Consider the following 12208-nt stretch of genomic DNA (forward strand, 5'->3'; position numbering starts at 1 on the left):
CCACTACCAACCTTTTGAACATTTATTTCACTTACAGGGCCCCTGGGTTGGATACACCCTGGACATATTTTTTTAATGATTGCTTCAACATCTGTTGACTAAAAAAAAAAAAAAAAGTTATTACTTCTCATTCCTACAAGAAAATCATATAGGCCAACCACAAATATAATGAAGTACGCATCCTGAGCTCATCCAATGCAATATCAGGTTTTCCCCACAAACTGATGATTGAGTGTTTACATTCTTATGTCCTAAGCGATCGATCTTCTTCTGAGGGCGATTATGTTCAAAATAAAAGCCTCCAAGAGCAAACATCAGCCAAAAATGACGTGAACTCATTCACTCCAAGCACAGTTAAAACGGATCTTTGATGTCTAAAGCAGTCATTGGCAGTGAATGAATTAATCACACGCCTAAATCTTGGCAATTGAAAGCCAGAATGGACAGTTCTTGTCGGGACAACGAGAGGGTAACCCTTGTCTCTTCGTCTTTGGGCAACAATTAAAATGGATGAATGTCAAGTCGAAAAGTCAATCACGGCAAAAATCCAATGAGAAAGCACAAAGGCGAATGCCATTACTGGCTGTATAGAGAGTGGTCACACATAGAGGACACTGATCTACTAAGGAAGGATTTCGCAGACCCACAACTGAGATGAATCCATGAGCTGAGCCTCGCAGCACGCTGGCAGTCGAGTGCATGAAATGAGCTTTGCTACTCACAGAGCCGGGATGGTTGCTGTGACAGGAGGGAAATCGATGACTTTCTTTCCACCAATGTCACAGAGAGGAGATGTTTTGTCTAAAATGCTTTGTTGTGGGTTTATAGAATAAAAAAAGTATGCAAAGTGCAGTGGTTCTGCACATCTACATTCATTTGAGAGCAACTCCTTCCTGTGTCTTCCAGGGCTCAACACTGCAGCTAATCTACCCACAAATACAGAGCTAGCAACACCAACAAAACATTAAAACAAATTACAGTGGACCCCGGGTTACAGCATCCCTAGCTTATGTTTTTTTTTCACGTTATAAAGTGTCCCCTTTTTATGGCATATTTCCTACCTTACGGCATCAACGAATATTTCTCTCACGCTGCTAAAAGATTCCAAAAATCTAACTTGGCGGTCAGTGCATGCACGTATGACTATGCGAGTCACACCACGCTCATACGTCACGATATGCATCACAGCATACGTCACTAAAAGGCTGGGCTGCTATTGGTCGGTGTCATACCGTCACTAAAATGCTGGTCTGCTATTAGTTGGCGTCAGTAAGATGCCGGTAGGCTAAAGAAATGCTAAAAAAAACTTGATCCTGTGAGTGCTTACAATAATGAAACTTCAATTCATTAGCTATGGTCCCAAGATTGCTCGTGATGTTAAAGGGAGAAGTAAGAATATAATTACCAAGGAAACCATCGTTATGCTCGCTATGGAATAAAGGTAAATACAATTTCATTTTTCCTTTATATGATATTATTGAATTACATACATGTATATTACACATACGTAGTGCTTACTATACTATTTTGTTATTAATTTTTATTATGTATATAAAATTTTGATGTTTTTGCCTGGGGTTTGGCACACATTAGCTAATCACCAAAGGTTTCTATTGCCCGCTATATATGTAAGGCGGGGGTCCACTGTATATTCAATCACTGATTAGGAACACTAAGAAATTACGCTGTCAAACGTATGATATGGCCCTAACTGCGCAATAAGAGCTGGATGGCCCCATTACAGAAAATAATGTTCACATAAAATCAAGCCTCGTTTTTCCAATGTCTTCTTAAGTTATACAAAATAATTGACCAGTTTTGCCAGCCGCTGCTTGGTGCAGACAGTTATTGTAACAGTAAAATATTTAGCAAACATTGTCACTGTCAATCTTTATGCCATATGAAATAATGGTACGCACAAAGAGACTATAAATTATTCTGTACCTCCTAGAGAAAATGTGTGATCAAATCCTGTACGGTGTGACTAACTGAAAAGGTTTGTGCAAATCGTGCAAAAGTTAGCATAGCGCCCTGATATAGTTATATTGGTCAGTATGGAAATACACTTACTTACTCATTTGCATGACTCTAGAGCTGTGCATATCAAGTAACCCCCCCTCTCCGTTCGGAGTCGCAGTCATCAAGCTACCCAGAACGCCTGACAGTTTGAAAGGCAATAATGATAAGAACAGTCCTGCTACAGCGGGAGTTAACTAAAAATGATTTGCTAACTACTTTGCTAACAGCAACCCCCACTAAGATTTTGTCATTACAAAAGAATGACATAAGCGTGAGCTTGTCGGTGTCATGCTCCATTTCTCAACCACACTATTAATCCCATCAGGACGTTTTTTATCAGCTGAGGCAATAATAGCTATGGGAAATTTTCAAAGGCAATCCAGTTCACTGATTATAAAAATGGAAAACGTAATATATGGCTTAACTGAAGGTCTTTCTCTCAGTGTTATCTGAGCAGAGAATTTGACAGCCGCCAATATGACTATCATTGTATAAGCTGGCAGCGGCTTTAGACTGTTTCCAATTACCTTTCGCACAAAGACTCCACAAGACAAAAAAGGCCGTGAGTCAGTGTGAAAAAGGAATCATACAATCTCTCTGGAGAGCATTTCATTCCTCTAGCCCCGATGGCCTCCTTTGTTCTCATGTTAACCCTCGGCATACCATAATTTGCCACCATCTGGGCCTCTCATTCCAATTCTCTGCCCCATCCCCACGTGCCGCTGCATGCTCAGAGAGCAGACATCTGCAGTCAATCTCTCTTCCAGATTATGCAACGTTATAACGAAGACCAATTACTTGGTCATCTTGCCTTTAACATCTCTGGGGTTCTTCCATTATTCTTGGAGATCAATCTCAAATTGTTGGCAGAATAAATGTATGGCTGTGGAAGAAGGAGGAATGGGCAATGTGAGGCGAGGAGCTGCTTTAGCCTCGCATTTTTTCTTCCCTCTCCAACACATTACACAGGGAACGCAGATGCACAACAGCTTCTGAAATGTGATTTCAATATGACCTTTACTCTTGGCTGATGTAAAATACCAATAAAATATTGCAGTTACTGCTCCGACTAGGAGAATAAAAACAATAAGATGTGTAACAGCATACAATACAACAGTTATTGATTGTTCCCTTTTAAAACGTAGGACACATTCTCAAATGCCCATTCCTAATATATGAAGAGGGGATAAAAAACACCAGAGGATAAGCAAATGATATACCATGATTGAAAAATATTTAAAGAGCAAGTTGTTGTTTAAGGCATCTTAATCCCTCAAGGCAGAAACTACTCATTTTAACAACGAAATATGCCCAAGTTTTCACAGTGAAGCATCAATGTGGGAAAACACAAACTCACTGACACAGATGAGCCACATGAAGTTGTGCTTCGACATCAGCCTGAACTATGGTGATTATTCTGTATGGATCACGACTTAAGTGAAGCGAGACCTGGCGCCTTTGAACTTAAATGAACTGTTGGGGCGCCTGATTCTCAGTTTAGCAAGTCCATGTGTTTACACGAGGCGCGAAGTCCAAAATTTACACAGCAAACAGTGATGGCAAACCACTTATTTTAAGACTTTTAGTGGAGCAATTTGTTATTAAATATATTATCATCCTAATGTAAAAAAAACATCATGAAAAAGTAGGTGCATGTGAATAAACGCCAAGCTGTATTTGACATCATTCACAATAAAGCCTTGTCCTCATGTAGGAGGGTTCAATACACACAGTCCAAGCTGTTGGTGTTTTTGACAGCTGTGTGAGTGCGTGTAGCTGTTGCCTATGTGCTGGCTGGAAATGTGACAAATCACAGCTTGAAATGACAGCAGGTTAAAAAAAAAAAAAAAAAACCTATCCGTGATACCATTAATGACATATTCATTTATATTAATACTCACACATACACATGCAAATGCAGTCTTGCGTCTACCGGGTTTAAATGATAAAATTGCAAATCTCGACGACATTGTCGAGAAATACGGTTCTCGGTTTGCGTATGTTTGTTTACTAGCTTCACAGGACAACATGCAATTAGCCAAAACGCAAACCATTTTACCAATAAAACCTTCACAAAGCATATAAATGTCAATCCTTGCATCTAATGCTTAATGACGAGGGAAGACGACGGCGCTTAAGTGGAAATGAGAGTGCAGACAGATGCTCACCACTAACTTTACAACCCCTTAGCACCCGTACTTTTACAGTAACGTCAGCTAATGCGCACATCCCTGTCCCGCTCCTGCACTTCGAAGCGGGGGCTCAAAGAAGCCCAAGGCAAACAAGTTCATTAATTCTTTCTGTGGTCCTTTCCTTATCTGCCTCTCATTATCTCCGGGAAACTGGTCAGATTACGGCTTATTGGGGTCCGTTAACGCGGCAGACATGCTGGGAGGTGCACTTAACCTAAATACAAGCCAATAACAAAAGCAAAGACCAACGGTGTCTCAGTGGGGTTGTAGGTGCAGTGGATTTTCAAATTAGTTCACTTGAAATAACATTACAAGATCATATTCAGCCATGTTATGCAGTTTTGTTTCATTTCAGTCATCTGAGCTTTAATGACCTGCTACATATCCCCTGCAAAGTACTCAATGGGAAACACTGCTTTGGAGGACCTAATCACAATAAAAAAAACATGTGCCCCTTCATTGAACAACCTAATGTTAACACAAAAATAAAACCCTTTTCCAAAGTTTTCTTTTAGAGTTATATAAAATAACTGAGCTGTTATGCTAGCCGCTGCTTGTTGCAAACAGTTCTTAAGAGTGAGATATTTTGCAAGTATCATACTGTATCTTAAGTCACTGTAAATATGTCATATTAATGTTTTTAATTATGTGCTGGAAATAATATAACCAAGAAGATGTTTCTACATAAACCGTGTAAGATTTCGGGATGAATAACATTAAGATTGTGAATTCACCAGCTACCTGTAATTCCCTTTTCTCATCAGGTGACTTTGTGGTCACCGGCAGCTTTTAAAGGCAAACTACACGACCCCCTGATAAACCAAGACGGAAAAGATCCCAAAGGGAGGCTGCAATCGAGTGCGTGCTAGTGTCGGGTTAGAGATAAAAGCGTTGCGGACACTGAGCGATCGGACCGATTGCAGCCCCGCAATGCTTTAGGATTTTGATCTTAGTTACGCAACTCGTCCTCTGAAGAAAAGCATGGCAAGTCACACTCTTGTGTCACTTGGGTCAACTTGCTTGGGAAAGAACAAGTGCACTTATGAGTACTGGAGACAGTTTGTGTTTGTGCGCTATTTTCTAAATTACAAAACACAAAACCACTAAACAATTCATCAGCAATTTTGCATGTACGGATATAGATGACCAATAAAACATGATATTCATGGTACTGTAATGGTATTATAACAAACGGTTACAAAAATCATGTCAGCCAAATAACACTGTTAAATGTCAATGAATCTTTGAGAAGAAGGAATGAAAATACCCGTACTTGACACTATAAACTGTAAAAATGTTACCTTCCCATGAACCAGGAAGTAGCCTGTTCTCGAACAAAAAAACACCTTTATATTTTATTTCACCTTCTTTAACAATTCCGGCGTGGCGGTGGTCCGTGTTCTGTTAAGTGCCATTCAAGTTTCCGAATATGTTGAGTTTGTATTTGTAACAAAGGTCACCGCTGATATAGAGAACCTATAGCCAAGGGGAGATGAGTGGCAAAATGCCAAAGTCATCACAGAAGTGGAGACAGCTCTTTTCTTTGACTGGCAACCTGGAGAGCTGATATGGATCAGCGAAGGCTTTCACGAAAAATCTGTTCAGAGAAACATTTGAGGCCGGCGTTTTGATGGACGGGACTTGCTGCTGGTCATAGGGATGAGTGCTATGACCCCAAAGGTCAGAGGTTATCTGCTCAGAGGATGTCACTAGCTGAAGGTTTGAAAATAAATGATTTTCCCGTGCCGACCAGCAAGTCACAAACTATATATTCAACCATTATTAAAAAAAAACATACAACTTGAAAGTATTCCATGAGGGATCATGTTCTTCATCTGTTCAAAGTGAAGCAAGAGTGTGTGGCGAGCTGAACAAAAAGAACTTCCAGCCCAGTATGCCCATTTACGGTCAATCACTAATCCGCAAGCTTATGAAGGTCTCAAGAGAGGAAAGCAAAACATTGAAGGGCCCTACTAAAATTGACTTCACCGAGAAAGCAAATAGCTTGAGTGAAAATATCTTCACTCAAGGCAAATCTCTGTCAGGGCATAAGTGTGTAATGCAAAGATTCTGTTTTACCCATCAGTACAAAAAAAAAACAAATGTGGAATGACCACAATTTATGTTGTTTCATCAGGATGACAACAGATGCCAGTACCCAAAATGTTTATGTATTTTACAGTTTTACTACATGCATACTTGAAAACCAGCTAAAATCTTCAGAATGTGAATCACTTTGTTTCCCTAAAACCTTCCCACTCACATAATCAAGCGCATACTGTTTGCACGCTCTCAAGAGTCTGGGACATGGCAGTCTTTCCCTCTTTCGCTCCATCTTCGTTTTATGTCTCAAACATGTGGCGTATTTATTTGCTTTTTTTCCTCTGTTGTTGGCTAGAAGTGAATGTTCCCAGCAACATTTGTCCCTGTGACTGGCAGTTTTAACAAAGAATGTGGAATTCACTGTTATATATGAGTTTTAAAAAGACACACACACACAATCCCTCCCAACCCCCCAAACACACACGCACATAGACTACGTAAACAAAAACAACCGGAAATATACATGTTCCAGAAAAAAAAAGAAGATTCTCCTTTACTGTGATTCAGAACTGATATAAAATGTGACAACATCTATGGTATGAACATAAAAAAATATCTTTTAAACAAATCTGCTTTCTGCAGCAACAACCTTTGCAGCAGTGGATGCCATTTGCATTCCTCTATTTTGATTGTCTTTAATACACCGCCATGAAAAAAAAAAAAAAAATCTAATTCAATGACAGATTAAGGATGGCAAGAGACCGCTAGTCAATTCATGCGACTTTGTACAATACGCCACGAGTCACAAGCAATAGCGCTAGCTGCCAACTTTTTGGTGCATTCAAATACAGTCAGACATTTCAAACTCAGACAGGAAAAAAGGTCTATCCATACATTAAATGTTCACAACTGTAAATATCTAAACAATATGGGCTTTGTATTAGTTTTTGAAAAGCAAACATATACAGAATCAGGAAATTAGCTGCAAACTATGGGGTGCATTCAGATGCAGCCGGACATTCCGAACTCAGGCAGAAAAAAGGTCCGTAATAAATGGTCCATCAACTTAAGTCTACAATACCTAATGAAACAAAGGCTTCCGTCTTCCATTCTTGGTACATCAATTATTCAAAATAATAGCAGTTGTTGTCCACACATTGTTTTTCATTTGAAATTCTAATCTGCAAAGCTGACTGTAGTATATTAAGACAATTATTTGCACATGCATAGACGGATGCAGAAGTCATTGACAAATCATTTTGAATAAAAAATAATTGTGATTAGAAAAATCTATAAAAAAAATTGAGAGAATTGAGTCAAATCATAAGAGTCACAGATTCTCACCACTAAATGTAGAAAAAATGAAGTAAAAAAAATTCAAAGATCTTTTCAATGATCTTTTCCGGTTAAAAAGTCTTAACTTTCACAAAATAATGAAGATGAACCTCATGTATCTTATTCTTGATTTTTTTTTCCACATGTAAAAAGACGTTAACCACCGTTATTACAAAAATGTACAAGCCACAAACCACTAAACCTTAAATATGATAAACAGCAAACGTAACACGTGGTGCTACCGGAGTGTTACTGCTTTGAATGTGAGCCCGCTTCCCTAAACTGTCGGTGCACATTCTCTTTCTGTCTTCTCAAGCTGTTCTTGTCTTGCTGTGCCTGGCTGTCGTTTTGGAAAAAAATGTAGGGAAAAGGCCACAAAAGGCCAGGGGGAAGCAAAACACTTCCAGAATTAATCTGTGATTAAAAGTGACGTTTTTTGTTTTTTTTCCCCTTTGAAAATTCTATACCTGTACATTTATCGTTTAGCTTTGGATGTCACAGCAAACCTTGAATGATTCCTCTTTACTACACATGTCTGTGTACCGGAATAATTCTGAGGTCATAATAGCAACCAAAGTCTGTGAATTGAATGTGTCTAAACAAGAGCCATACGGTATACAAGATGTGCATAAGCAGTTCAGAGAAAACAGGAAATGTTGAGAGTTTGTTGAAGTTGTTTTCCAAACTGAAATATGTTTAATGAGGAGCAGCACATACTCTTCGAGGTGTTATTTTGGAGTTGAATCGTTGCTTTTAAACAGACTTATGTGGGCGATATGATGTTTGCCCCACTTTCAGTCTAGTTAGATGCAAATGTGCTCCTCAGCTGTCATACTGTCAGTGATATCTCCAAAGCAACAAACAAACAAATTCATTGAATTATATGGCCTGATAAGTTCTAGGTAAATATAAGGTTACAACACTGCTCAGTTTGACTCCACTGAAGGTGGCTCTGAAAAACTTCATAATTTATGAAAGACGAAGAGCATTTTGCCTCCAAGAAACCACCAAGATTCCAAGGAGGAGGAAGTGTATGGTTGAAAACCCCGCCAAAGGGGAATTTATAGTATATTTTTCACAATAATTCAGGGGAAACCCCTTTTGACAAAACTGCCTTTCAGACTCCATTACTCCAATAGGAGAGCAAATAAGAGACCAACCACAATAAAAACATGCCATTGTGCTCGAGGCTAGACATGTTAATCCAAAGCAAGTCACATGCAGGGAAATTTCCTCAAGAGGAGACACAGGCGTCTCGATTTTTTTATTTTATTTTATTTTTTAAAATCACTAATCGCAGCTCTCTTACCTGAACTTGCCCTTTGCCCATGATCTTGTCCACAATTTCATTGTCGTCCTTGTTGAGCATGCTCTTATCATAACACTTCTCATAGCAGAGGATTCGCAAGAACTGAGATCCCTCCAATTCGATCTCAAACTCCTGTTGAAGGACACAAGAACTGTTAATCAAATGTCCCCAGGACAAAGTTGAACACCTAAAGGAGATGTCTTTTTAACTGACTTCATTCCAGTGAGGTTCTGAAGTGTCTCTGAAGACTCTGGTCTTAGCTTTGCTCACAAAGTATCCATAAGAGTCCACCTCAAGGGTGCAGTAGAGGTCTAGGAAGGAACAAAGAGACTTATTGGTAGGTAATTATAGTGTATTATTTTCAGATCATGGCAAAATTCGTCAACAACTAGTTGAAACAAGATAATTTTATAGGCTTGACATGATTTTCACTGGGCAGTGATTATATTAGGGGTGTGAAAAGTTGACCAAGTAGAGTAAGTCGACTTTTATACGCACATCCAATATTCCCATGAGATCGTATTCAGTAATTACATTAGATTCTAGAGCATGCTGTCATCGTCGCTTAAGTTAATGTGATGTGATGGTAATTTACCAGACAAAACGTACTATGTAATTAAGTACAATTAACTCATTACTGTGCTGAAAAAGCAACATGACAGAATAGTGACATGTGGGGTTGATCACTTTCAAATATGTCTGTCACGTTTTTTTTGTCTCATCTGAAGGACAAACATGTCTGATATTGTTCTAAGAAAAAAGGAAAAAAAAATGACTGGTTGCATTAAACTGAAGTAGTCCTTGAAGTGTCAATATATTGTATTTTGTTAGCAAAAAGACATCAATTTCCCGTCAGTGCACATGCTCATATGGTGAGGGTTCCTCTCTTGGGAGGCGGCCCCTCTCCTGTCCCTTACCTGAAGCAATTACATTGCTTAATGTTTTTTTTTTTTTTTTTAAAGAAATGCTGTTGTAGCATTTATTTCCAGTCTTGAGGTGCTGCCTGTCTATAAAGTGTCTTTAAGTCCCATAGCCTCGACCACCTCCCTCAGGTTATGTCTCCACTTGACAAGATGATGGATGGCGCAACCTTTCATCGGGAGAAACACTGTGATTGAGCGATGGCTGTACGGGCGTTAGAAGGTGTGTTTGTGTGTGCATGTTTATAAGTGTGCTGAAATCTCATATACATATAAACACTCCAGAAGCCTGACATAGATTGTTTATGGAGTGAACCCACGTGTATTGCTGGGAATACATTCCAGACACACTGGCAATAAGCTGAAATTTTTTATTTTGACCTATAAAAAGCATTTCAGACAAAGTTTAACCCCGTTTTTTAATGAAAAGCTAAAATGTGCAGACAACTCTGGCTCTCCTTTCCCACTCTTACATTGTCTGCACTATTCATATTATTATGTACCTTTTAAAAGGGTAAAACTAGCACTTAGAAACCATAATATAACAGTGATGTGATATAGAAATTGGAGAAAATAAAATGTTGACAACGGTATATCATCCTTGTGAAAAAATTCAAATACTTTCATAACATAACAAAACTGCACTGTATATTGAAGTTCATTCCATCTGGCGTGGTTCTGCTTGTTTTTTCAGTATCCTGAAAGGCGGGCATAATTACTCAGAGGGAGGAGATTAGTAGTGATGATACGAGGGAAAGTTCATTGGGAGGGGGAATTTAGTATAGCCACGTGGGAGATATTTAATAAACTGGTGTAAATTTGGTGTTGCATGACTGTCAGCTTTAAGAAACATTCCAGAAAAAGAGTGTTGTATACGTGACTGAATGTTTACGTGTGCACAAGCTGCAACAAGTCGGCGGATGTTTCTCACCATCTGAAATTGGTCTCTGTCTGTGCTTCAGTTCAAATAAGACCGAAAGAAATATTGTGTGTGTCCACACAGAAGTAGGACAAACTAAAAGTGACCTGGAACTTTGTGAATTTCGATTTCCTTGGCAGGTCAACAGAAGGCTAACTCTGAGGGGGATGAATTGGACTGCATGTGGTCTCTGAACCCTTAAAACTGAAGTTAATGGATACCATCCATTTCCATCTAACTCCTTGTGTGTTCCAATTCAGGATGCTAATCTTAGCCTCGGGTTGTGTTGAACGCTGGGTCAAACTAAGGCTCCACAAAATAAGTCGACAAGTGACAGCCCGTTAAACCAATAAGTATCTTTTTAGCTCGAAGCAGCGGGCACGAGAATGATCTCCCCAGCGTGACTGTGAAAAATTCTTAGTAAACACTCATAATTGAATTGTTGGAAAACTAATAATAGCACCAAGTACAACAAACGCATATCAATGCTGCTATGGCTTTAATTGATTTAGAAGACAAATCACGTGCCGTGTCGGCATGGGAACGCTTGTTGATTTAATTTTATTTTATGTGGTCAAGAGACCGGCTCCGTGGCTGTTTTACACAATCACTTGTACAAACTCAAAGTATTGAAACAAGGGATGCACATTTGATTACAATTTTTTGAATAACAAGGGGGAAATTAATAATGAATTCATTTGGGACAGTGCAATGCCATTTCCCCCAGGTTGAGTAGTAGAATGGTTTTTAACCTTGGTGGCGGTATTGAACCCTTCAAATTTCTTAGGCATATTCACTGAACCCACTGTAATTGGAAAACTAAATTATTCACTGCTTAATGCAGTATGAAAAAGCTTTTATGGAAGCACACGCACCCACACACTGTTGGCCTGACCTTTGTCAAACCCCTCACACTGACTCATCGAACCCCAGGGGTTTGATCCAACCCAGGTTAAGAACCACAGGATTACTACATGCATTTGGATACTCGCTGATGGCTGTAACCAATTACTGTACTCTATGATGCCATCAAGTCTTGCGATAATGGAAATGTTAAGATTTTTTTCTTTTTTTTATTTTATGTATTTGTAAAATAGCTGCATCTTTCAGTTAATTGATACAGTAATTTTATAGTGATCCATAAGGTTATTTGATTTAAAAAAATACAGAAAGGAAAAAAAAAAAAAATCAAATAATAGAAGCCATGGTCAAATCTTCTATGAATATTCCTCTTGGGCCAGAATGCATTGGAGAAATCTGCTATATCAATTTTAATGCATGCATTGTGATGCTTTGTTATACTTATTTTCTGTTTTTGTTTGTGTGAGTGTGTTTTTATACAAACCCATGCTGGCAATAAAGAATAACAAACAAAAAAAAGTGTAAAACGGAGTCAGATTTTTGACCATGTGGAATAAGCATGTTACGGTGTACATTCCTTTCAAATTAAAAGCAAATTAATTGGAACACA

General features: G+C 38.7%; 1 protein-coding gene across 3 annotated transcripts in view; it reads right to left on the reverse strand.

Moving 5' to 3' along the window:
* abr (ABR activator of RhoGEF and GTPase) overlaps positions 1-12208 on the reverse strand; it is an 82692-nt gene that overhangs the window by 25560 nt on the left and 44924 nt on the right. For all 3 annotated transcript variants that reach the window (XM_088440734.1, XM_088440735.1, XM_088440736.1), the window contains exons 15-16: positions 9112-9209; positions 8899-9030 (exon numbers count right to left, since the gene is read on the reverse strand). In XM_088440734.1, the coding sequence (XP_088296860.1) occupies positions 8899-9030; positions 9112-9209 (230 nt within the window). The remainder of the gene's footprint in view (positions 1-8898; positions 9031-9111; positions 9210-12208) is intronic.

Source organism: Hippichthys cyanospilos, chromosome 18 (genome assembly GCF_059441005.1).
Source record: "Hippichthys cyanospilos isolate Australia breed blue-spotted pipefish chromosome 18, RoL_Hcya_1.0, whole genome shotgun sequence".
In the NCBI taxonomy this organism is placed as follows: domain Eukaryota; kingdom Metazoa; phylum Chordata; class Actinopteri; order Syngnathiformes; family Syngnathidae; genus Hippichthys; species Hippichthys cyanospilos.